We start from the raw sequence: 27,268 nt of genomic DNA on the forward strand, positions 1-27,268 counted from the left end.
AAAGGATGTTGTGGTATTTCCCTTCTTAGAGGTATCTGAAGCTCAGCTGTCTCCACTGGATCCTTCTGCTAAAGACAGTTGCAGGGACCAGATAACATAGGAAAGTCATGCAAGGCTCCTGAGGCACAACCAAACCAGAAGGCTGGAGACCAGACCTTGATCACTTCCGCTTCCTTTCAGGGCTCAACCTTATAATCCGCAAGGTGAGCCCTGGGAAGAGCAGGACTAATAATCATGTTTCTATCTCAGGACAATGGAAGGAGGAAGTGGACCAAAGAGCCCATCACAAACTCCCATTAGAAGTGGGAACCCTCTTGTCCAGTTTGATTTTATACAAATTTCCCACCAAATCTTGTCCAAATCTGTCTAGAAATTGACCCAAGTTCATGCAAAAGTGCTGCAATGACATATTTCCTTTCCTTTTACTGTGGCTTTGTGCATTCAGAAAAAGATTGCAACCTCTTTGATTTGTTTTCTGGAAATACCTCCTTACATTTGAGTTGAATATGCCCATGAACAATGCTGAAAAGAAATCTGTAGAAACTGATGAGAACAACCCCAACAACCTTCCAGCGGCTGCTTCCCTGTGTGTGCCGGTGTGTGATAGAGACAGTGGTCTGGAGCAAAGAAAAGGCCTGCTGCTAATCTGGAGTGTTGAGTGTCATGGGCCAGAGCAGGACACAGTGAATATAAAAATAGCAGGGTGTTCTTACACTTGGTATAGGGCTGTCAGAGGGAGCCTTCAAGCTAGGTGTACATGGACAAGACAATCTCAAACCATACTGTATGGTTTTTATGACCCTTTGGCTTCTCTTTCCCACCTCTGCTGACAGGGTGGTACACAGTCCCAAATCCAGTGATTTGCCTACCACTGTCAAGATTTTAGCCATATTTAAGTATGTACTGTTATTTATTTCATATTTTCTTTAAAATAACTTTAAGCAGATTCACTTCTTAAAAATGTCTCCACCTTATAAATATTTTTAAATCATAGGGTGTATATATTAGATACATTACTCCTCAATACATGTTAAATAAATAAATAGCTATAAAAATAGAAAAACAAAGTTGGTCCACCTACCACACAAAATCATCTTGCACACCATCAGCAAATGCTCACCGGGATTGGGGAAACAGTGGTCTCTGTATAGTGCACGCAGATGGTCCCCACAGTCAACAAGCACAGCTTTATTTCTTTCTCCAATGTAAAGCCAGCAGGGCTTTAGACTGCCTGAATGGCCAGGATACCATCCTGAGCCTGCCTCCTGCGCCTTCCTCTGAGGGCTAGGGCCCTGGCCCTTATTATTTTCCTCCTTTCAGGTGCCAGCTCAAGCCAAGGCTGGAGTTTGTAACAGAACACAGGGCTTTTATTGTAAGTCAAGTGTTCCTTCCCTAGAGCTATTTCCCCTGCTGAAAATTCCACACTAGACCTCACTTAACTCAGACAGTGCCCTCTGTGGCACGGACTTCCTCCACTTTGGCCCCAGGGGTTGCTTCAGGTGGAGTGCCCCAAGCCCACATCAGTAGCCCGGAGCTCACACAAGTCCCGGCAACTTTCGGCTGGGGGAGCTGGGAGCATATGGGTCCCCCTAGCTGGAACACGGTCTTCCTTGGGAAGCCAGTGACCACACCTCTCCCTGAGCCTGCTTCCTGGGTGGTCAAGAGACAAAGAAGGCCCACAGCAAGAACACGAGGGTGGGGCAAAGCGTTTTGCAGAACTGAAAGATGTATGTTTGATAAATGCTAAACCCAAGGACTATCAGCTGACCAACAAGGGAGCCAGCTTCAGTGTAGATGCCTTCAAGCCAAGTGGATATGTCCACACCCCCCACCCCAGGATGCTTTCCAAGAGATTCCTGTTTCCTCTGGAGAATTAAGGTCATTAGTGGCTTACAACTTTTTTTTTTAACTGTTGTTAAACATCCCCATCTTTCCCTCCACTCTCCTCAATTTAACCTGGACATTCTCAGGGTCTCTGGATACAAAGTCCTTAGAGGAGCAGAACTGCTCTGAAGGAAGTGGGGCTGAGGCTGGGAGCTCTATCAACCCAGTTCCCAGGACTCCCAGAGCCCCCTAATTTCCTCCACCCATGGGGAGACACTTCCTAGTTCAGGGTGCCCAGCTTGAAAACCTTCTGGTGAGGAAAAACATGCCAGGCGCGGACACAAACCTTGCAAACTTTAAAGGACACATGTAGATTCTTATTTGTGACCTTGTTTGTTTGGAGGTGTAAACCTCTATTTGGTGAGAGCAGTGGCATAATCTATCTCCTCTACTTTTCTTTTCCTTCTCTAAACTCTCTCCTTCCTTTCTCCCTTCTTCTTCCCTCTGGCAGCCCCTACAGAGCCAAAGAGGACTACAAGGATTCTATTGCCTTCTTCCCTGTGGGAATTCTAAGATCCCTTTCAACCTAGGGCAGTGGTCGGCAAACCGTGGCTCGCGAGCCACATGCGGCTCTTTGGCCCCTTGAGTGTGGCTCGGCGTTAGAACCACGTCTTCAAAATAGATTCGCCCAGGCCAAAAACCGACTTCTGCGCATGGGCCACAAAGTTTCAATCGCACTGTACGTGTGCGCCCGCACGTGGTATTTTGTGGAAGAGCCACACTCAAGGGGCCAAAGAGCCGCATGTGGCTCGTGAGCCACGGTTTGCCGACAACTGACCTAGGGAATCTATGATTGATTAACTGAGTGGCAAGAAATGATTGTAGAACAAACTGAGCCAAGAATGAAGGAGGGCTAGCAGGTAGGGAGCAGGGTGTGTAGTGGTGAAAGTAAGGGTGCTAGGGCACTCGGCAAGTGTCTAGACAGGTGGGGGTTCCTCTTTATTCACTCTCCTCACTGCAGTCTCCACCACAGTGGAGATGCTGGAGGGTACATGGTTGGCAGAGGACACTGGAGATGATCTTCTATGTAGGGAGCTCTGAGCTCTTATGCTTGGGCCAGTAAGGAACTTTCTGGTTAGTGAAGTGTCACCTACTATGGCTTATAGACTCTCACCATATAAACCAGAGAAGGATAACTAACTTTGAATAATTCAGACTACAGTGAAACACCAACAATATTAAACACCAACACTCACCAAACAGATTGGGTTTTGGTAGCTCCTCCGTGCATTAGTGGGGGTGGCATAGCTATATATAGCAGCCATTAAATTCTTGAGGGTCCCCAACTGAGTCATGCTGCAGTGGGTCTGATGAGGGGGTTTACCAAGAAAGTAGGTTTCTAAGACAAGGTGCCAGTCTTATCCCTGTTCTTAGGCTCTGTTTTAGATCTGGATGTAAACATGTAAGACCTGAAAATATCCCTAATTAAATTGAGAATTTCTGCTAAGACACACATGAAGAACCCAATAAATGCATTCTGGATTGAATACTTGAGTTTTGAAGCTGAAGGGGCCACTGGGAGACATTTGGTTGAGGGACTCATAAGCAATTGCACATTGACCACATCCCCAACACCCTGGTTCTCATTACTAACATATTCTAAGCCCATCATCCTTGAGTTTTGAAAATTGTCTCTAATGTTCTATTCAGCCTGGACTCCCTCTTGGTGGCATGACTTTTAACACATTTACCATGTTCTCCTCCCCTTTTCTTATTCATGTGAATCCCAAATCCTCCACCCCCTAATTCTAACATTCAGAGGTTCAGTGACTTTTCCAAGTGTCCATGCATCCATTCACACATCAAGATTTTAGAGGCATGGTCTTCCAGAATACCTGAGTTGGAAGAGACCCTAGAGACAATCTTGTCTCTCCCCTCCCTCCTTTTGTAAGTAGGGAAAGCAGCCCTCAGAAGGGCAGGGAGTTACTTACTCAAGCTCAAGCATCAGGTTGGTGGCAAAATCAGGACTCGAACCCAGGTCTTCTGGATCTAAATCTGACCCACTTTCCACCACCTCAAGCTGTAGCTCCTCCAGGAACTGTGCCTCCTCAAGTTCAGAGACCTCCTCAAGCTGGGGCTCCTCCACAAGCTGGGGCTCTTCCAGCCTTTCCCCCTTCATCTCACTACTGCCTAGGAAAGCCTTGAATGCCTGGCAGGGGTTGATTCCTCCCTCTCCTCTCTCTCCTCTCTCTCCTCTTTCCTCTCTCTCCTCTCTTTCCTCTCTCTCCTCTCTCCTCTCTATAGCTTCCAGGCTAGTGCGGGAGCAACTGAAAACTCTCAGGCTCAGAAGAAAAAGTGCTCAGGGAGCCTCAGGGCCAGCCTAGGCTGCCTTGGCTGTGGAGGCTGGAGGAAGTTCCCTGCTCTGAATGCCTTGGGGGCTCCCAGGCTCTGAGGAAAGGCTGACGCTCCTGGGGCGAGTGCTGCCCTCCAGATCTTCTGTCGAGGCTGGGCCAGCTTCCTAAACTAACTCCCAGACTGAAGGGGAGGGCCGGATCCTGGGGGGGGGGGGGACCCAGACAGCGGCTCTGCCAGCCAGCCCCTGTGGTTGGAACTTTCAAAAAGACCAATGTTTCAGCAACTGATTTCTTTTCCAACCCGAACAGCAGGCCTTTCTGTCCCCCTTGCATGACTGTGGCTGTGGCATGCAGCCCCAGCCTGTGCAGAAGCAAGATTCCAGGGCTGGGGCTCCATAACACCCAAACCACTGGTCAATTCCATTAAATAGAATCAAATTAAAAAACACAGTTTTTGGCATCAGGTGGATCCAAAACTGGTCTCCTGGCATGGATAGCTTGTGTACCTACTGGGATGGGATGTGCACAGTCGTGTAGAGACGAGAAGTTGGAAGACCATTGGAACAGAAAATCAGGAGATATGGTTTCTCTTTTCAGCTGGTCACTTATTGGCTGTTTGGCTTGGGGCAGGTACATACCCCACTCTGGGCCTCAGTTTCCTCATCTGTAATTAGAGAGGGTCAGACCAAATTCTGCAAAAGCCCTATGAGTTCTGAGTATTTGTGTCTCTGCCTAAGATGCATGTGGAGGCAGAAGGTGCCAGCGGCCAAACCTGGGAAGGTAGAAGCTCATGGTCTTGAAGAAGCATTTCCAGCTAGCTCCACTATGTTCTGGAATCCTCCATTTGCTAGCTATGCCAGTAGGGTGACCGTATGCTTCTGTAAGTTTTGATCTCTGGTAAAAATTTCAAAGCTCCCAGCAGCTTTCCCTTCCCCAGGCTGGAGGAAAACCTTCTCAGTCATTTATACCTGATTGTGAATGAAAAAAGTTCAGAGAGCAAGCCTTGACAGGGAGAGAGCTTGCCAGACTGGGTTGCAGGTGTTAACTGGCTCTAAGCAGGAGAGGGTGTGTGATTGACAGAGCGATGGGAGGGGTCAGTGAGCGGACTGGTGACAAAGTGAGGCAAGGCAAGTCAGGGAAGGTTTTGTTCTGGTTCCACATATGACTTGCCTAATGATAAGAAAGCTTTGCTTTACTGAGTGCTTCCTGGGAGCATCCTCTCATTTAACCTTCTCAACCACACTTCTCCCATTTTCTAGATGAATAAGCTGAGGTCCAGAGAAGTTGACTAACCAAGTCAGAGTCTGTCATTGGTAGTCTATCAAATGGGAAGGCCCTGTGCTTCATGAGCACATAGTGGCTAATGTCCTCTGCTACTCAGTGGCCCCTCCAAGGCCTCTGAAGGGAAGAGGAGCCCATCCTAGCTCTCCCACAGGACCAGCACCTCCCATTCTACTCTAGGATCCTGGCTCCCCAGGACTCAACAGCCCTGGGCACACCTTGCAGCTAATACTAGAATATACTAGCAAAGCCTCTCACATTTAAAAAATTTATTTTTTATTGATTTCAGAAAGGAAGGGAGAGGGAGGGAGGGAGGGAGGGAGGGAGGGAGGGAGGAGGAGGAGGAGGAGGAGGAGGAGGAGGAGGAGGAGAGAGAGAGAGAGAGAGAGAGAGAGAGAGAGAGAGAGAGAGAAACATCAATGAAGAGAGAGAATGATTGATTGTCTGCCCCCTGCACACCTCACACTAGGGATCAAGCCCGCAACCCAGGCATATGCCCTGACTGGAAATCGAACTGCAACCTCTTGGTTCATAGGTCAGTGCTCAACCACCGAGTCATGCTGGCCAGGCAGCCTCCCACATTTGAATAGGAGACTGAAGACATGGCATTTTGGAGACATGGTCATTTCTGGGGTACAGTTTCAAGAATAATTTTCAAGCATTACTTCTTTATTCTCTTCACTGACTTTCAACTGTTCATCTGGCAAGTGATGAGCTCTCCAAAGTCTCCCTGGTCCTGATTTTTAGATGATAGGCCATTGTGGCCCTTAGAGAATCACTCTGCCTAACTAAAGGCTGCTTGATCTTGGGAATGAGAAAATTTCCTTGGGGGGTTGCTCCTAACTGAGGGCCTTGGTGATCTGAAAAAGCATCAAAATCCACATCTTTGGGCATTAGCAGTGACTGGGTTCATTTTGCCTTTTCTGGACACTGATTTGGGGCAAGAATTACTCACAGAGGGGCATATGAAGTGCCAAGGTTTTCCAAGGTGAATTTTCTTTTTGTGGATTTTCTAACCCTGAGGGAAGCCCTGTTAGCTTGTGTTCTTGCAGCTTCCTGCACTTTCCCCTCATTATGTTCAATTGTAATGATATGATTACATGTGTAATTATTATTTGATGTCTGTCTCTACCACTAGTTTGTAAGTTTCCTGCCACGGGATCCTGCCTAGTTTTTTTTTGGTTGTCACTGTAGCTAGCCTGTGTCTAATCTTTGTTGTGCTCATGGAAGAAGAAATCCTCCTCCTCCACAAGTACCAGGAGTGGGCAGTCTTACTCCATTGCCCTTAGGGGTGCTCCCCAAAATTGTTAGACTATGGAGGATGGGTGCCCCTACTGAGGCTAATTTAGCCAGGAAATGAGAATGCTAAGGATGTGGGAGTGGATTCTAATAGCTCCTTAATCTATTCCCCCACACCATTTCAATCCCAGTAGAGTATATGCTCATTTTAATGACTGATCTCCAATGGAAATTTTTATAAACATTTTTATTTTGAAAGTATTTTAATCTATCACACATTCACTTTCTTTTTCCTTGGAAGCACCTGCCTCTGACTTCTTTGCTTTCCCCACCTGTCCCTTTCTGTCCACGGTCCTTATAACCAGCCATCACACTTTTATCCAGTTCTTTATCGTTACTCTCACCACCATCCCCAAATTTATAAATTAATATAACATCCCATGGTAATTTCATCCAGCTTCTTTCAATGCTTGTAGTCAGAAGATGCTTTCTGCTATCTAATCTCAATTCTTCATGCTACAGTAGAAGCCTGTTTCCTCTTGTTCTGTTCCTATTGTGGTTTGGAAATAGCTAGTCACCATCTCTGAGTTGTGACTTTTCTTGTATATGAAGATTAACCGCTTTTTTCTCTCTACCACCCTTCAGCCCACCTCTTGGATCACTTACTTAGTTCCTAAAGCCTAGCCCTATAGCCCCCTGAAGTCTCAGGTTTACCTCCTGTTGTCTAAGGAAGTCTTGTCAGCCTTATCTGGACCCTTTACAATAAGACTCCCTTGGATCATACTGGGCTCTCAGCTGTCACCTGCCTTGTCATTGTGGTAGGGCCATCTCTCTCAAATGAAAGCTCTTTGGAGCTCCTCCATCAATTTCTTTGCCCTTCTTAGAGGTGTAGATCCCCATCCTTCTGCATTCAGGCTGTTTTTTCCCAAACAAATATCTGACATTTGCAGCCCAGAAAATAAGTGCCGCAATAAGTGCAGTCTGAAGCTCTGTACTCCACTGCCTCTGTACAATGAGAAGCATTCATAACTTAGAAGAAGGCCTACAAAGGGAAAAGAAAATCTAGAAGACCCTCCCATTTCTTTTTTCTTTACAGTAAATAATTTACAAAAACAAATTCTCCTCCCCACAGGCAATAACCACTTTATCAGCAGTCCCCAGGGTCAGCCTTTATACATTTCTATACTGTCATGGACTATTTTTAGCAAAGGATGACATTAATTACTAGTTGCCCTGTGGACTTCAAATTCATTTCTTCCTCGTGTCAGAATGTTGTCAGTCCTCTCCTTTTGGACCCGCTGGCCATAACAATATTTCCAGGGGTGTGAGCAGCTACCTACATGGTATAACTTCAGGGGTTCCTTTGAGAGTCCTATGCCTAAAAATGTCTCATTTGGCCTGGATGATTAGCTCAAGTGTCACTTCCACAGGAAGCCTTGTTTGATCCTTTGTTATACTCTCTGACAGAAGCTATTCTTTTTCTCTCTTGGCACTTAGTTTGAAATTCATTAGTGTGATTATTTGGTTAATGTCCCTCTCCCTGACTCCACTGGCTATTCCATGATGGCTGTGACCATGCCTTTTGTGACTTTCCCATTCTATTCCCAGTGCCTAACACTGAGCCTGGCACATGGAAGGTGTGCAAGAAATATTTGTTGTTGATTAAATCTGTTCATGAACTTAAGAAGTGTGAATTATCCAGAGCATTGGTGGTGGGAAAGGGTGTGGGCACGGATGCTCAGGACACTACCTGGGGTAGAGGGCTCCAGAAAACCAGGGTGAAGTGCAGACCATAAGCAGCACCCTCATTCACCAAGTGACCTGAGGCTGGTTCCTTTCGCTACCCCTGCTTCCTCTCCTTTTCTATCTACCTGATGCTTTCCTCCTTGCTCAGCCCTAACCCAGGGCCTTCATTTATAGGGTATCTGGGGAAAAAGGGTTTGACAATGTGCAAACAAGGCTAAAACGACACCCTATGGGTCCACCAACAATTTTTTTTTCCAGAGAGACTTGAGTGAATGAGAATATATATATTCTCATGAGAGCACCTTGACATCCCCTTGGTTCTGTTACCCAGTTCAGAAGGTTCTGGTAGACACCAAGACTAGAGGTGTGCAAATATGAAACCACACTCCACAGGCTCCTCTGGTGCCCACCCTCACTGCACTACCAAGCTCAACCATCCTGGTTCCAGTGGGCTTTCTCCAGGCATCAAAGGAAGTCCCTTCTTGCTCCAAGGCCCCAAAGGCCTCAATTCATCAAGAGCTAACCCAGGTCCCTGAGGAGAGCATTCTAGGAGCCAGCTTGCCCTGAGTCAGAGAGGGACGAGAAGTGGGCCTTTTACTCGTTCCTGAAACTTGGTGACTCTAGGTTTTGTCCCAAGATGAATGGAAAGTTTTCCTCACCACTGCCCCACCCCCACCCAGGCCAGCACCTTCCTACCCATGAGCACTGCTGGACTGGCAAGGTTCCCTTCCCCTTTCCCAACCAGAAAACCCATAGCTGCTTCTTCCCACAATGCCAAAGACAACGCATTCTTTAAGGCCCTTCTGGAACCTGCCACCATAAAGAAACTTCCTCTTCCTAGTTTGTTTTGTCACTTCCCAAGCTCTGGATCTGCAGACCCAGGGTGCCATAAGCTTGAGGCCATTCTCTCAATGAGCAGGAGGTCCAATGGGACTGCTTTGTTCCACACCAGCCTTGGATACAGCTGCTTCACTTCCCTAGCTACACTCTCAGCTCCCTACACCTCAATCCTAGCCTGTACCACCTCCCATGTAGATAAATCTGTGGTAGGCGCTCAATAAAGGGCAGATTGGGAGAAAAAAGAAGCTGGAAGCCTGAGAGGGGTCTCAAGAAAGGGAAATTCTGCACCTCCACCTCAGGCTAGCGCCGTAGTCGCCAAACTGCGGCTCACGAGCCACATGCGGCTCTTTGGCCCCTTGAGTGTGGCTCTTCCACAAAATACCATGGCCTGGGCGAGTCTATTTTGAAGAAGTGGCATTAGAAGAAGCTTAAGTTTAAAAAGTTTGGCTCTCAAAAGAAATTTCAATCATTGTACTGTTGATATTTGGCTCTGTTGACTAATGAGTTTGCTGACCACTGGGCTAGCCAATATTGACTGGATTCTGGCTGTGATGCAGGGGACTTGGGGTGCTCAGTTCTCCTGAGACCTGAGAGGGTGGTCTTGAACTTGTCTGAGGATTTATGTATCTGAACTTTGGATGCAACCATGCCTTCTAGTTATTCCCATACCACCTTTTAAAAAGCGTCATTTTCTTGTTTCTTCCTCTTTCTCTTACTGGAGAGAAGTGTCCCAAACTACCCTTAGCTGGTGAGTCATTTACCCACTGGTAACACAATGGGACAGGCTAGTAAAGACAAGGGAAGAGAAGAAGAGGACCTATTGGTTTAGTCACAAACTTTGAGCCAATGGAATATTAGATTGATGGGACTATTCTGTGTTGCAGATAGTTAAGTTAGCTTATTAGAAAAACATGTCATAGAATCTAGCCAGTTTGATTTCATAGGGCTCTCAATTGCACTATGCCAGTAATATAACTTACTGAATGGGCTAGGAAGGGAACTAAGAATCATTGTGAATTCAGGCCAACCTAGAGACTTTGAGACTTCGTGGAGAATGAAGTGGGAATTGGCTCTTCTAGGGCCATCCTTTAAATAGCTCCTCCCGCTTCCAGTAAACCCTTCTGCCTCGAGTCCCCAGAACAATCCCTGAACCAACAAACAGATACAAAAAGAAGAGGAACTTCTGAGATCTGTTCTGGGGCCCCTCTAAATGCACCAGGCTGTCCCCTCAGCAGTATAATGTCAGGTTATAGCAGGAACCTACTACTACCCCCCCGCCACCACCACCACTACACCTGAAACAATATTAAGCTCACAGCAGCTCACCTGCCTGCTGCTGAGTGTGGAAGTTCTGGAGGGATCACCTTTGCAGCCTGTTACTAGCCCAGTCTGAGCAGACTGCTGGCCTGACCTAGGGAGAGCAGGCTTTTCCTTTGGGAGTATGATGAGCTGGACTTAGATCCCCAGCAGGCTTCTGAATGCCTGGCCCCTTGATGCCTCAGTAACTTATCTCTGTTACATAAGGCACTAGGCACGAACGTGCGAGATATGAGCCAGGGCCCTCTGGCTGGCCTAGGCCCAACCTAGTCTGTGAGTGAGACCAAATGGGAGGTGTGTGGGGGGTGGTGTGGGGGGATGTAAACCAGGTAGGAGCCTCTGGAACCATTTCCCTTCCTCTCACTTCTCACCCCCTTCTTACTCAGGGATAGCTGTAGCCAATCGCTGGCCTAGAGAGCTTGGCAAAAATCCGAACCAGAACCTTAAACTGTGACAGCTGTTCTTCATCTCCCCTGAAGAGGAGACAAGAGGAAACGGGTTGAATACCCAAGGCTATTTCGTGAGTAAATTCTTTCGAGGAAAGATAGGGAAGGTCCCTGTAGGGCTCTGTCCACAGGCAAGGGCCTGATTTCAGGATGGGCCTATTTAAGGAAAGTGGCTCCCAGGGGAGGAAGGCTGATAGCCTGCCTAGGGCATGACTGACCAAACAGGCTTCCAGCTCTTGTTTCCCCTTGGGCTAGTGTCTGTACAAAGGGAAGCTCCCATTCAGTCTCCTGTGCTGACTGCGATTTCACACCTCTTACACTGTTACCAAAGGAGCAATAGCTACTTTGGGGCAGGGATTTACAGCTAGAAGATAAAAGTGAATCTGCCTTGCCAGCTGATAAGATTCTCTCCTGCAAGGATTAACATTTGGAAAAGCTTACTTTCTACTCTCACAGACCCCCATCTCATCCCCACTCTGACTCCTTAGCTAAACTAGATTGTGGCATGATTGACTATGGCCTCTATAAGCCATTTTTTCCTGCCCCACTTCTTTTTTTTTAATATGTATTTTATTGATTTTTTACAGAGAGAAAGGGAGAGGCATAGAGAGTTAGAAACATCGACGGGAGAGAAACATCAATCAGCTGCCTCCTGCACACCTCCTACTGGGGATGTGCCCGCAACCAAGGTACATGCCCTTGACTGGAATCGAACCTGGGACCTTTCAGTCCGCAGGCCAACGCTCTATCCACGGAGCCAAACTGGTCAGGGCCCCGCTTCTTATCTAACCTGCTTTGAGGCTGGTATCTAACCTTCTGGCCTTCATGAGGTTCCCATTAGAAGCCCCCTAAGGAGGGCTTGCTGTACCAAAGCAATGGCCCCTCAGGGAAGCCCTAAGACTTGTCCCATTATTGCAAGCATTGGGACAGCACAACATGTCCTGGGCTATTATTGCTCTCTTCATCTAAAAGGGAAATTTTGTCTTTTTGACCCCTGTGGTCATGGAATGCTCTCCCTTGAGTGCACTGAGGCACACAGAGTGCCCCACCAAATGGGCCCAAACTTCATCCCACTCAGCATGTTGGCTTCTCTGGGGCTCAAGAGGTGATATTGCATGACACCAACACTTTGTTATGTAAACCCAGCCAGCCATGGCAGATTATGGCTTTGTAGTTATCTTAAGGGATGTCTTACATAAGAGGAGAAAGTTCAGGTAGGAGCAGAATTACGATGAGCAAACACAGTGCAACAGCCACCACTGGTGCAGATACTACCAACCTCATTCCTTTCAAACAACCCACAGGTGGGGGGAAGTGTTATGCCAGGCTCCATCAACTCAGGGGACCTGGAATCCCTGGCAGTGCTGGCCAAACACATCCACCTCCATTTACCCAGACTGCCTGGCCTTTAGGACTTTCTGGAAAGGAGCCAACACTCTACCTGGAATTGAGAGCTTGTTAGTTCATCTGGAAGTGCAAATATAAGAAGGAATGTTAACCTCCTCTTCAGGCAGGAAAATAAGGTCACCCTGGGAAGAGGTATTTTCTGAGGTGTGGACTCAAATGTGTCCACTCCTGGCAACCTGGAGAAATAGGTAAATTCATGCTCTGTTCTTGCCACCTTTCTTTAAGATCATGAACCTTCCATCCAGACCTCTTGAGCTCTCATGCTATTCACAGCCCCATACTGTAGCAGGCCTTGTCTTCCTACCTTTCTTCTCTAAACTTGGCTCTCCCACATCTATTCACAGAGAACCCTACTCCCTGTGAGTTGTCATACTGAACAAAGTTCTAATAAACAAATGCTCACAAAGTAGTCAATGACGAGTAAAGATGTCACATGTTAGTCTTTTAAAAAGTAAACCCTGGGAAGTAAACCAGGGTAGACCCTGGCCATTCATGAGACACTAAAACTTTTGCCAGTCCCTTATTCATGAGCACCCAGAAAGCATATCTCCCCGCCCCCCATAAAACTTGTATTTCAATCACTTCGTTAAACTTCTTAGCTTTCTTTTCATTATAATCACTAGCACTAGGAGCTGATCAGGGAGGGGGTGTTCTCCCCAATGAAACAAACATTTGTTCCTTTCATGAGAGTTACTTCATTTGTTTGGACTGACTCTGATTAGGGGACGACAAAATTGGGTTGAAAAGGAGGCACTGAGCAACTACACTCCTAGGTGACTCAAAAGATTTGAAAGAAGGAATTCAAAAAGATAATGGTACATCAATGTTCATAGCAGCATTCTTCACTAAAGCCAAAATGTGGAAATAACCCAAGTGTCCATGGATAAATGCATGGATAAACAAAATGTGGTACATACACACAATGAAATATTATTCAGTCATAAAAAGAAATAACATACTGATATATATTATGACATGGATGAACCCTGAAAACATCACACTAAGTGAAAAAAGTCAGACACAGAAGACCACATGTTATATGATTCTACTTATATGAAAATGCTAGAATAGGCAAATTCAGAGACAGAAAGTAGAATAGAGATTACCAGGGGATGGGAGGGGGGCAGAATGGGGAGTTATTGTTTAAGAGGTACAGAGTTTCTGTCTGGGGTGATGACAAAGTTCTGGAAATGGATAATGGTGATGGTTATACACAGCATTATGAAGGTACCTTATGCCACTGAATTATATACTTAACATGGTTAAAGTAGCAAATTTTGTTATATATAATTTACTGCTATATATGTAGTATGTTATATATATAGTGATATATATATATATATATATATATATATAAATTCGTGCATGGGGGGTGTCTCTCAGCCCACCTGCACCCTCTCCAATCTGGGACCTCTGGGGATCAGGCCTAAACCAGCAGTCAGACATCCCTCTCACAATATGGGACCACTGGCTCCTAACCGTTCACCTGCCTGCCTGCCTGATCAGCCCTAACCACTCTGCCTGCTGGCCTGCTTGCCCCCAACTGCCCCCGCCTGCCGGCCTGATCACCCCCAACTGCCCCCCTTGCCAGCCTGCTCGCCCCCAACTGCTCCACCTGCCAGCCTGCTCACCCCCAACTGCCCCCCCCGCTAGCCTGCTTGCCCCCAACTCCCCCCCGCCAGCCTGCTCACTCCCAACTGCCCCCCCCTGCCGGCCTGCTTGCCCTGAATGCCCCCCCTGCTGGCCTGCTCACCCCCAACTTCCCCCCCCACCAGCCTGCTCACTCCCAACTGCCCCCCCCTGCCGGCCTGCTTGCCCTGAATGCCCACCCCTGCCGGCCTGCTCGCCCCCAACTGCTCCACCTGCCAGCCTGATCACCCCCAACTGCCCTCCCCTCCTAGCCTGGTCGCCCCTAACCACTTCTGCCTCGGCCCGCCACCATGGTTTTGTCCGAAGATCTCCTGGAAGGTTTCCCGGTCTAATGAGCATATTACCCTTTTATTAGTATAGATAGATGTGTGTGTGTGTGTGTGTGTGTGTGTATGGTGTGCTGGTAGAGCACTAGGGTCACTCATAGGCAAAAGCCTCTTAGCATGTGGAATTCACATCTGTGCCTCAGCAAGAAGACAGTTTATCTCCTATCAACTTTCTCTTGAAGTATTCAAACCATGAATGTTAAGTTGCAAATGCATTGTGTTTTTAATAGAAAATGCCTTAATCAGAGTGCCTATTCTTTGTCAGACCAGTAGGCACTTAAGAAATAGTTATTTTACATTACTTTAAGCTAGGGAAGGACTTTCCAAACTTGATACCAAAAGCAAAAATCACAAAGGCAAAGAATGGCAGGCTTAACCACATAGAAACCTCTCTACAGCAAAGAACTCCATCATCAAAATCAAATGGCAAATTAGTTGACAAAGGTTGTGATCTTTAATTCAGAGTTTCTCATGGTGTGATCAGAATACCACTGTGCAATGGGGGAGGAATTTTAGATGGTTCCTAGATGGAAAACTGTATCTTAGGCACTACAGCAGGCAGGCCCAGAGAGTAGTTTGACCCCTCAAATCACACTGTGTAAGTAGCTACAACCTTAGAAGTCAGATCCGGGAATATACACTTATGAAATCATGAACTCTGAGACTCACTTAGAAAAGCACAAATAATGTTTTGCATTTTTTTCTTGGAAACCTGATCTCTCCCTTTACTACTATATATCAACTCAGTAGGGGAGGGTGAATGAATTAGCACATGTAAAGCAATTAGAAATCTTTGCTATTATCATTTTCTGAGCATCTAAGTGTGGGAACCAGTTGGTGTCAGCTCAGAAGCTTAAAGGCGGGCTCCTAAGGCTTTTAAAGGTACAAGGGAACTCCAATTCAGAATATCTTAGACTACCCAGGGCAGGTATGTGTGCTCGGGAGCCAAAGGCAGCAAAATAGAGCTGATTAAGAAGTTTTGGATAAAATCTTAGAAGTAAATCTGAATTACAGCAACAACAATGACAACAACAGAATATGGCAAAAGTTCCCATTTCAGATTGCTACCCCTTATTGATCAAAGATTTAAGGCCCCTCAAATTTCAACTTTACCAGTTTTTTCATAGGCTACATTTAAATTGGAAATTTTAGCTGTTTGCCCAGCATATTCTATCTGCCTCCTAAATTTTCCAGTTTTAGAAGCATATTCAAATGATAAGGTTGAGTTCCCTCATAATAGGGTGACCAACCATTCCAGTTTCCCTGGGACTGTCCCAGTTTAAACATTGAAAGTCCCATGTCCCAGAAAGGTATGGTTGGTCACCCTACCTAATAAGGATATTTTAAACATTTGGTTAGTTTCTCAGGTAATATTTACCTCTGCTTAACAATTTTTTTCTTAATAGCCTATTATTTAGTGTCTGACAGATCTTAGGTGGAGTTTTCCTCTGCTTTTCATTGTGAGGTATCGGGCAAGTTACTTAATTTTCCCAAGCCTCAATTTTCTTTGTTATAAAATGAAGAAGGGTGATAGTAACCATTTCATGGGTTGGTATAAATATTAAATGAGATTAGGCAGATATAATGCTTAGTGCAAACTGTAAATGCTCAATAAATGTTAGCTATTAATCTATTATAGTTATTAGTTACCTAACACAAGATTAAAGGGATGGTGTTTAGTAAAACACACCTCTCAATAGTTTAGAGAAACCATTTACATACCAACAAGCCACATGCCCATTACCAATGAGTTATGAGTATACATACAGCACTGTCCATCAGGACTTCTCCCAGACTGTTAGAGTTACACACGTGGTTCAAACAAAAAACAAACACAAAAATCACATTTAAACCTTAATAAGGATTTTCCAAGACTAGGATAAAGTTGCTTTTTTACATTTTACAATTGTTACACCAACAATTAAGCAGTCATCTAACCAAAAAAAACAAAAAAAACAAAACACAAACCTTTATTGCATACGAGCTATATAACTAAGAAACCCAGGGAAAACCAAATGAGTGTAAAACACACCGCCTACCCTCAAACTGCTTATTTTCTCGTGTTCCAAGGACACTGGGAACTAAGCTGAGAACAAGGGAAGGATCAAGGGAGATAACCAGACAGAAATCAAGAATGTGCCTATCCCCTCCCAAGAAAATAGGAACCCTTCCAGGAGGAAAATGGACTGCAGGAGGAGGGGCAGGGAGAGTCTCTTCTCCAGAAAAGGTAGCCTTGAAAGTAGATAAATTAAATGGGAAAAATACGCCACACCCCAACAGGAAATTGAAATATCAAAGCATTTAAATGGAATAGAAGTGAAATTGATGACTTAAGTATAAATATAGAAATCCAGGGAATAAATGAAGTAAGAAAGAGAAAATTTTCACTCAGGAGAAGTCTTTCCAGATCAGATATTGGAAAAGCCCCATGACCAGCAATAATGGTCTCCTATTTCTGCTAATGAGCATGTCCTTCTAGGTAAAACCTAAAGCAAATTCAGAATTCCCAACTTCAAATATCTCAGTTATCAAGAAAAATGTAAGAACATTTTGTCCTGCTAGAACTAAAAGGCTGTTACCACAGGACCCTGTCACACTCCCCAGCCTTACAGAAAGAAAGGCTTATCTGTTTTGGACACTGAATTCCTCTGATCCCAGGAGGCAAGGTGCTCAGGTCCACATTTCCAACAATTCGCTCTGCTCCCTCCAACAATGCCCTCAATACCCCCACACCCTTACCCTATATCATTTATATGCTTTGCCAATAACCAAACCCCAATGGACAGGTGTCAATGGACTAGATGACAAAGGAGGTCTTTCCATTGGAGAAACCCAGACAACCAGAAAGCCTCCCAAGGTGTGGCACAAGTGAACACTTTGATCTCAGGCTCTCAGGCTCACACCTCACTCACCTAGATCCAACCCTCCTAGGTCCCAAGCCTAGTAACCCAACTGAGGATGTGTCCCCTCTTACACATCAATAAGGCCATTTTGGGGCAGTTTCTCTCCTAGTTGAAAGAGTGCAAATGTGACAGGAGCTCTTTCTAGGTATCTCCGTCACCCCTCCCCCACTGCCACTCTCCTACCAAGCTGAGCTGGATTGTTAGGAGCCTGTTAGGGCTTTTGCTTGGTGGGGTTACAGCATGTGTGGTCTGAATACATTTAAACTAATCTTTCATCAGAAATGAAGATTCCCTAAAAACCCACTAGAAAGGGGGCCTGGTTTTGTGGTTTTTTTAAGACAATGAAATAAATTTATACCTAATGTGAAATAATAGATGAGGAAGAGCTTTGATGGGGCGGAAAATGCCTGAGAAATACAACTTGTTATGATAATGCTAACGAAGTCAGCAGCCCTGCTTGTTCCCTCCTGGAACTTCTGGGGTTGCTATGGTAAACTTGGTCTGAACACTTAAGTGAGGGTAGCTCCTGCCTATTTTGATTGCTCTTAAAATTCCCTTTTTTGTGCCTCACTGGAAAACCATCCAATTATTCAAGTATTCTGTGGTGTTCACAATTTCTTATTACCTTGTCTGAGCACACCACTTGCCCATGACCTGGACTCTCAGAACCAGAAGGTACATTAGAGACTAGAGAAGTCAGGTGATTTGCTCAGGCTCATACAGTGAGGCAGGGCTATAACTTGTGCTACTTATAACCCAGGTCTCCCACCACGGGGTTCTCTTTCATGCATTTAACCTGCATCATTGAGAAAAAATAAAATGCACACCACACACACACACACACCTGTGCCCTGTTATAATGGTTCCAAAAACACCAAACCCACTGCAGTTGGGTTTCCTGAAGTTGCCTCCCCTGTCTCGAAATTGCCTCAGTTGTACACCCTAGACTGGCTCTGACCAGACTGTCTCAGACTAGAGGACTACCGTATAGACACCTTGGGGCTTCCCAATGTGTTTCTCTCCTCCCTTATCTCTTCCTTTTGCCCTTCGGCAGGATTTCTAGAAAGTCTGACCCTCACTCTCCACACTCCAACAAACATCTGCGATGACATGGATTCATCCACCCTCCCATCCTAGGATGCTCTCTGGGGCTGCTTTTAGCCATCATTGGAAATTGAAAGACGTGACATGGAGGAGGTGGGGGTATCCCATCCAGAGTCTCAAGAAATTCTCAAGGCTCCATAATTTTTCTTATTCCCCACCTGCTGCACGTCAGCAGCCTCTTAGTTTGTCTTGACATTTTCCCTGGCTCACTGTCAGTCAGTGGCATTCAGTAATTTCAAAGCCCTCGAAGTTTCAATCTGAGTTTGCATATTTAGAAATGGGCTTTTGTGAAGGGTGGAACTCAGATCCTAAGAGCATCTCACAGAAGAATTTCCAAAGTGGCAGCAGAAATTATGCATTGCAGGAGGGGATGCCCCCAGCTACTTCCAAACCATCTAGGGATCCAGCCACTTTCTAGGCTCCAACACCTTCTTAGGAAAGCCTCTGCAGGCACAGGTCCAAATAGAGTTCCCACCTGCCAGCCGTCCCCTCCACCCCACAGGACTCCAGGTAGCCCTTGGGGTCGGTCACAGCAGCCTGAGAGCCCAGCCTCCTTAGTGCCCCTCATGAAATTCCTGGTAGCCCCTTTTGTCCGAGGTGAGGGCACAGCAGAAGCTGGTGCGAGCCAGGACGCATGCCCACCCATCTGCTCAGACACCCACCTGTGGAAGAAGAGCAGAATGGAGAGCATGGTCTGGTCAATGTTGCGGTTGCAGATACCCTCGTTGAGCAAGTAGCAGGGGTCTCGCAGCACGGGCTCTAGCGAATCCTGCCGCATTATGCTGTTGAGCTTGTCGGTGTTGAGGTTCTCAAAGATCAGCTTCTCCTGAAGCTGCCGAAAGTTGCTCACGGTGGGGCTGCCTGGGCTCTTCTGCCCGCTGCTGTCTCCCAGGAGCCCACTTCGGTGGGCCAGGTCCAGGCAGCAGTTGCAGCAGTCGAGACCGACAGGTGAGCGGCAGTCGGTCTTGGGCTGGGCCATCTTCTCAGGCTCGGGGGCCGCCTGGCCTGCCAGGTCTGGGGCGGCTGGCAGGTGCGCGTCCGCCGGGTTGGCCTGAGGAGACTCCAGGGTGTCTGGAAAAGGCAAGCTGAGAGAAGAGTTGGAAATTAGTGCCTCCAGCTAACCACCCTCGAATTGGCCCCCTTCTGGCTGTGCTGCTCTGGGTTCGAACAGAAACAGCTGGACAAACAGCTCGGAGCGGATCCTTGAGGCTCACTTCCTTTTCTTCCTCCTCCTCCTCCCGCTCCGCTAGAGGCCCGGGCCGCCCCTGAGGTGCCACACTCTGCCCCCGCGCCGTCCCAAGTTTCCCAAGTGTGAGCAAGACTCGGGGTGGACCTGTGGCGGCAGGAAGGGCGGGCAGCAGGGCAGCAGGGCAGAGGGAGAGCCAGGGCGCGCCCTCGTTTCCCCCTGTTTGCTCCCTCCCTCCTCGACTCGCTGGCTCACCCGCTCTCGGGCTCCCCTGGGCTGTGCCGGCTGAAAGGTGGCAGGAGCCCAGCGCGAGTGAGTGAGCTAGCGAGCTGCACGCCCCGGAGCCTGCACGGGCCGTGGCAGCAAGTAAATTACCCCCCGGGGGCCGACGGAGACCGCTCCAGCTTCCCCGGGCGGGCGCCGGCCCTGAGCCCGCTCGGTCCTGCCCCCAAGCCCCCGCCCCGCCCCGCCGCACCCACGCGCCCTCGCACCGCAGGGCGGCTCGCACCCTTGCCCGCTTAGTTGTGCCCGGCGCCTCAGCTCAGGCTCTCTCGCCCTTCACGGCGCATCCTCCGCCAGAAATGTAAGAGTAGCCGGGCTGGGGGTGCCGCAGCACCCTGTTCTCCAGCTCGGTGGGAGGGCGACTATTCCCGATCCCACCGCGGACGGGTCCCCCTACAGGAGAGACGCAGCCCTCGAGAGCCCTACTAGTTACAGCCGTACACCGCGGCGCTCCACAAACCTCTTTGGGGGCGGGGGTGGTACAAAGAGAAACGTTTGCTCCCACATAAAGTCTGAGCGTGCGGGACACACTTCAGGAGTACCCAATAAATGCCTTAAACAAAACTCACAGAAGCACGATAAAACTCTCCTCAGTTTTGTCCCTTTCTTCTCACTTCACTTATCTTTCCCTCTCTCCCCCCCACTTGCTGTCTCCTCTCTTCCCTAAGCCCCACCGGAGGAGATCGCTGTCCTGGCTTCCGGGAATGCAAGCTCCCCGGCAGGCTCTCTGTTGCCGAGCCTCTTCTCCCTCTTTTTTTTCTCTCTTCTCAGTTTGCCCCTCTCCCCTCACTCACTTCAGTCTTTCTGCGCTTTTCCTCCCATTCTTTCTTTCGTTTTTTTTTCTCTTTCTTTATCCATTTCCGCTTTCTTCCTTTCTTTTTTGCCCCCGTTCTTTACTCCTTTCTTTTTCTCTTTTTTCTGTATTTCCTCATTTACCCCTTTCTGCCCCAATTTTTCTTTTTCTGTCATGGACTTCTTTCTTCCCCTTCTTTTCCCTCATTTTATTTTCCCTTTCCTTTCCTCACTTCAGCACACCCCCTCTTTCGCCTCAATTTTGTCCATTTCTCTTCACTTCACTTTTCTTTCCCCACTTTTCAAACTTGCTCTCTCCCGCTTCTTTTTCCTCTGCCCTTACCCTTACCCTATTAAGACCTGTGGTGATTGGTTATTGAGGAGCACAGGAGTGTCCTGAAACTGCCAGCTGAGGGGTTCTTGGCTCTAAAGAGAAGGTTACTCCAGAAAGTCTGATGTAAGGTGAAAGGGGAGATTTGTGGAGAGCAACGCAGATTGGTGACTGGGTCACACCCCAGATTTGTGAGATGTAGGGATGTGTGCTGTGGTAGACTTCCAAGACTTGGAATACTTTGACTAAATAGCATTAAATAATTACTGGTTCCTCAAAAAATTCAAAATATTTATGATGTCCGATTTTCACATAAAATTCAAATGGATTTCAGTTTCAGTCAGCACTCCCCACCCCCCTTCAGCTCCCTTCACAAGGCCAAGGCCCTTGCAATAGAGCAGTATATATTGCCATCTTGTGTTTAAACATTGAACATTTTCTGCTTGGGACATAGATATCTTTGGGAGAAGCCAGAGGTGCCTCCTAGTGGAATCCACAATGCATTGGTTCTGAGAGTAGGAGGAAAGGGAAGACAGATACTTTACACCAGTGGTTCCCAACCTTTTTTTGGCCCTGCCCCACCTAAGCATATTTAAAATCCTGATGCCCTTTCCCCGTGACATATAATTCTTATTATTTCCAAAAAGTGAACTCCTATTTATGTGGAGGAAGCCTAAAAGGCCATTAACTTGGTCTAAACAAGCTTCCAAAGAACATGGCATCCATGAAAGAGAAAAATAAAAGAACAAAAGGACAGTTGAAGTGCTGAGGAAGAAATCACTATGAAATTGTTTTAAAAATAACAATAATATGAAGTGATATGAAAAAATGGCAAATAAAGTTTCAGAACATATAATAGAGGACTAAAGTGCATAAATATGTCACAATATATATGTATATACTGTATATGAGGCCCCTAGAACCATAAGAAATGCAAAAAATTCACTGTTAATAACTCATTCTTGAATTGCCCCCCTTAAAAATCAAATTGTCCCCTCCTGTGGGGTGTGTGCCCCACGTTAGGAACCACTGCTTTACACTAAGAGGGCCCATGGTCAAGTGATACACCTGGACACCAATCTGGGCAGAGCCATCTTCTTTCTAGTGGAGCTACACTTGCCTGAGTCCTTGTAGATTGGACTTCCATAATTTGAAATTCCCTCCATGTGCCACAAGCATCAGCCCTGTGATCAAGATAAAAGGGCAGCCAGTCACTCCTGTTCCCAACTGATCTTATGTGGGGTCTATAAGGCCCTGTGGATGTTATATATCCCCACAGTTTCCAGAAATGGAGGGAGGGTAGTTCTCTCTCTGCTGTAGTGACCTGAAAATCAGAAACAAGCTTTACCTCTGGGTCTTGACAGGATCCCAAGATCAGAGATGAAAGAGGCATTTGGAGTTCACTGTCCAGACCACCAGAGCTAAGAATATAGTACCTGTGTTCTCACAGACTGCTGAGCATTCTTTGGTTTGATCTCTCAAAAGCCAATCTTTTATGTATGTTAATTTTCCCCTTTCTCTTTTTCAATGTATTTTCTTTTTAAATTATACATTAATTTTCCCCTTTCTTCTTTGTTATCTTTTTTTAATGTTCTTGGGTAAAAGCCAGAGGACATAGTTGAATATGAAATTTCATATGCATTGTGTAGACTTATAGCCTACTGAATTGTTTTTTAATTACAGTTTTTATGAATTTCCCTCTTGTTTATAATGATTTAATGTTAAACTTTATAACAAAATATATTAGCTCCATAAATGTTTATTTAAGTTGTGTTGTAAGAACTACGGGAACTTTTTGTTCTTATATTTGCCTTAGCTCTCTTATCTTGATGAATAACCTTGGGACGAGGCCCTGGTTTTCTTCTTGGCATTTGGCACCATTAAACTCAAGATTTTGTCCCCTTGACATTTCTCTTGCAGTCCTTGCTCTCAAATAGTATTGTTAATAATTCAGTACAACTTTGCATACTTTATCCAGGTATTTGCATATAAAGGTGTGTGAAATGGCACTTTTATCAGTGCCATTTTCTTAATCTCAGGTGAGGGCCACTTTACTTTTTTCCCATAAAGATTAATAAATGATTACCATTTTAATATTTTTTTAAAAAAATAGTAGTGGTAATAGTATAAGGCCCTAGTACTCAAGAATATCTAATTTTTAGATCTTTAAGTACTGATTTATTTTACTATCATTTGGTTTTCCATCCTCCTATTACAACTTTGATTTACTGTATTCAGAACTGACACATTTTTCTCTTGCTTAAATTCAAATACATCCCCCCTGTGGAAGGATTCCAACGAGAAGTGTTGAAATGGTTACTTCTAAGGAGGAGGTGGGATTAGGTGTGGGGGGAAAGAAGTGAAGGAGGTATATTTTCTAGGTTTTGTGAAAATATATGTATTTTTATTTTTAGAGGGAGGATGGGAGAAGAAAAGAGAGTGTGAGAGAGAAACATTGATATGATAGTGAAACATCTATCAACTGCCTCCTACATGCCCCACACCAGGGATTGAACCTGCAACCCAGCATGTGCCCTGACCAGGAATTGAACTAGCAACCTTTCAGTGCACAGGACGATGCCCAACCAACTGAGCCACATGAGCCAGGGCGAGACTTTCTAGTTTTATTATTTGCCAAAAAATTAGTATGTTTTACTTGTATAAACTAAATATTTTTATTATAAAAGTAATACAGGATTATTTTTGGAAAATTGCTAATGCAGGATGTTATTATTATCCTCTGAATTTTTAAGTCTTTATTCTAGACCAAACACCTTATAATATTGATAACAATAGTTAACATGAATGAACCTTTACTATATGCAAGGCACGATGCTAAGAGACTTTACAACTGTTTACCATTTCTTCCTCATAATAAGCCTATGAGTTGACCTTATTTTACAGCTTGTTTTATAGATATTAAAGAAGTCTCAAAATTCACTAACAATTCTGCCATTCAAAAGCAACTTTTATTTTAACCTCTCTCTTTGTAGAACTGTTTTATAGAAGTAATCTATTATTGCATCCTAATTTCTATAATGTTTTCTTCTAGAGCTCAGAGTCTGGTATTGGAGTATGTGTATATGTGTGTTATGAGATCAAAGTTGCGATAGAAAGAAGCACAGGGTGGTGATGGGAGGAATGCAGAGTGGGCATACCTACCCCAGATTATAAGGGCCTAGGAAGGCTTCCTGGAAAAGGTGATGCTTAAACTGAGCCTTGAAAAATGAATTGGGAAGACTGAGCCCATTTTCTAGTGCCTAGTAGGCATTCATCTAATGAGATAGTGGACATAAGACACTTAGTGCCTAACAGATAATAGGGACTCAATAAATGACAGATATTTATTGCCACTTTCAAACCAATTTGAATGATATCTTGTGTTTGCTATGAGGAATAAATGTGATAATGTATGTAAAGTACTTAAGATAGTGTCTGACACATAAGTGTGCAGTAAATGGGGCAGTTGATAGTGTTGGTGGTGGTTTTATTATTTTTAGGTTCTATTGCACTGTGATGGAATATTTTGTCTCTGATTTTCTAGGTTGTCTGACTCTGCAGTTTGTCCTGTTACATTATTTCAGATATGATGTCTTCAAGCATGCTTATATTGGAGCTTTTCCTTATAACAACCATTGGCCCAACCATCACTACCACTGTCACTGACCATGTGGTGTACTCAAGTTGTAGTCTCCAAAAGTATATAGAAAATAGAGGAGCTGATGGTAGAAGAAATGAAGCAGAACCCTGGTTGCCTTAGAAAATACAGTTACAGTTTTTATGAATTCCCCTCTTGTTTATAATTATATTATAAATAATTATAAAATTATTTATAAATTGATAAATTTATTAATGGGATAGACTCCAGTTTTCAGATCAGTACAGCCCCTGTATTGCTAAGCTGAAGACAGCTAGTAGAAGTGAATCAAAAGTTTTTCTGATCTTTTTTGGCACTTTCATTGTCTGGATCACAGGGTATAGTGTATATACACCACAAGTATGCTCCTTAGCCCAACCTCATCTCCCCATAAAAGCCAGCAGAAACTCTTTCCCCACTAGAAGTTGGCAGTCATCACCCCACCTCCCAGTTTCCCTAGCTAGTGCAACTCTACATTTTTTCAGAGCTTCATGGATATTTTAGTGGGCATTTTAAATTGGTGGGAATTAGACATTGCTAGCTTCCTGCCCTATTAATCCAGAATTCCCCTGGATATAATTGATCTTCTCACTAAAGACTTCGGTAAGAAGGCACAAAAGTCCTTGGCTTTTCCATTGTCTTTTGTTACTAGGTTTTCACCCCTTTCCATCTTGGGGATCTTGTTTTGACCAGTCATCTCATTTTACTCAATACAGAAGTCCTCTTGCTTTTTGTAAGGGAAAAACACACACAACACAAACCTGTGTTGTATTTTCCCAAAACCTTGATCTCCTCTGGAGAGAAGAAGGGTAAGGGCAGAGGGAAGCTGACTGAAACTGGGAGCTGAATGTCAGGGTGTGGGGGTGAGGAGGATTGGGGGGGGTGGGGACACTGCTTTCTGTTTTACTATATAAGCTTAGAATTCATGCAAATTATAGAGAGCAGGGCAGGAGGAAGGCAACCATCTTGCAGAGATCTCTTGTAGGTTTTGATATTGTTTGTAGATCCCCAGATGATTAGGGGGTCCCTTACCAAATAAAATAAAAAATGGTTTGTGTTGTTGTTGTTTAATATTACTTCCAGAGGTATCTCTCCCTTCTCATATTAACTTTTGAAATCTTGACACTGAGCACTCAGATTGATCTATTTGCCCTAATTTCTACTCCTTAGAGCATTCTTATTTACCTTTCTGTCACCTCTGGAATTCTGGACTTGGCTTATCTAGCCCTTTGTCACCACTCCAATATGTTGACATCAGGCAGCCTCCAACATGTACACAGGGTGACATCTCAAAGTTCATTATGAAGTCAATTGTTTGGAAGGTGACATGCATTTTTCCATAGGAGAAAAATTATTATAAATGGTTGTTATAGTTCCAGGCCAGCCCACAAAAGATTCTTTTTTTTTTATCTTTAATGTACTATAACTGTGGCTCATTTGCAATGAAAAAGTAGAAATCTTACTAATTCAGCAAAAAACAGAAGATGGGTCAATGGAGTAAGAAATGCTTTAGCTTGACTGTTGGCTGGCCCTGGAATCAAGGAGGCAGAATTGGATGAGGTAGATCAGACTTTCATGGAGGCTTTCAAGGAATTTCGTGGACTTTGGAAGGCTGGAGAGGGCTGTAGCACAAGTTCTTTATTTTTTCTGACTTTACTTCAAAACTGATGGCTTTCATTAATAATAACTACTATGTACTGAGCACTTACTGTGTGTCAGGCACTGTGCCAGGCAGTTGACATACCTGACTCGCATTTCATCCTCACAACAGCACTTTGAGGTAAATACTATAATAACCTTTATTTTACAGATGAGGAGACTAAAGCTCAGAAAGTTAATGAGCTTGATGAAAGTTATATTCTGGTAGCACAATTGGAAACAAAGTCAGTGTTTTCCCACTTGCCAAACCCTTGCTTTACAATATGTGCCCAGCCACCCTTTTCCTTATCTGAGTATAATGAGAAATATTCCTAGGACTATCAGCCATGATTAGAGTTGTTTATTATTTCACAAAGGAAACAAAGATCAGAGAAATCAAGAGCAGTAGAGAGAGGGAGAAAAGGAAGGAGGAACAAAAAGAGTTTTGCTAGGCAAAAGTTCAACTAAGAAACCAGGTACAGCAGTGCTTCTTAACTGTACTGTGCATACAAATCACCAGATGCTTGTAAAAATGCAAACTATTACTCAGCAGGTCTGGAGAGGGGCCTGAGATTCTGCATTCTTAATAAGCTCCCAGGTGATGTTGGTCCTGTTGGTTCGTGGCTGATGTTTTGAATAGCAAGGCTATATGGTGCAAATAACAAATAGACAAAAAATTTAAGTATCATTAATACCTCATTCCTAATTTAATCAAGATCAGCTGTTACACTAAATAGTCACCAAGTATTCTCTTTTCTCCTGTAGGCTGTCCCCAGGCCATTGCCTCTGCGTTGGCTCTGCCTATCTGTTTCAACTTATGTTCAACTGCGCTTTTAAATATAGGTGTTAAAGGCATATGGGCATCTTCTACCACTCTGAGCTCTAAGCAGTCTCAATCAGGCATTACTAGTTTCTCTTGGCACAAACTAAATCTCTGGCCACCGGATTCCAGGTCTCAACAGCTG

The 27,268-nt window shown here is 45.1% G+C and overlaps 1 protein-coding gene across 3 annotated transcripts in view; it reads right to left on the reverse strand.

Moving 5' to 3' along the window:
- TSC22D3 (TSC22 domain family member 3) overlaps positions 1–20,279 on the reverse strand; it is a 61,014-nt gene extending 40,735 nt beyond the window's left edge. Inside the window, exons 1-2 of one of the 3 annotated variants that reach the window (XM_079764330.1) lie at positions 20,132–20,279; positions 19,100–19,522 (exon numbers count right to left, since the gene is read on the reverse strand). In XM_079764330.1, coding sequence (XP_079620456.1) covers positions 19,100–19,416 — 317 coding nt within the window. In that variant the 5' untranslated portion in view covers positions 19,417–19,522; positions 20,132–20,279. Of the gene's footprint in view, positions 1–19,099; positions 19,736–19,878; positions 20,053–20,131 lie in introns of those variants that run through there. The other 2 variants (XM_079764328.1, XM_079764329.1) reach the window with 2 other exon arrangements.
- Positions 20,280–27,268: the final 6,989 nt, after the last annotated feature.

Source organism: Cnephaeus nilssonii (genome assembly GCF_951640355.1).
Source record: "Cnephaeus nilssonii genome assembly, chromosome: X".
In the NCBI taxonomy this organism is placed as follows: Eukaryota; Metazoa; Chordata; class Mammalia; order Chiroptera; family Vespertilionidae; genus Cnephaeus; species Cnephaeus nilssonii.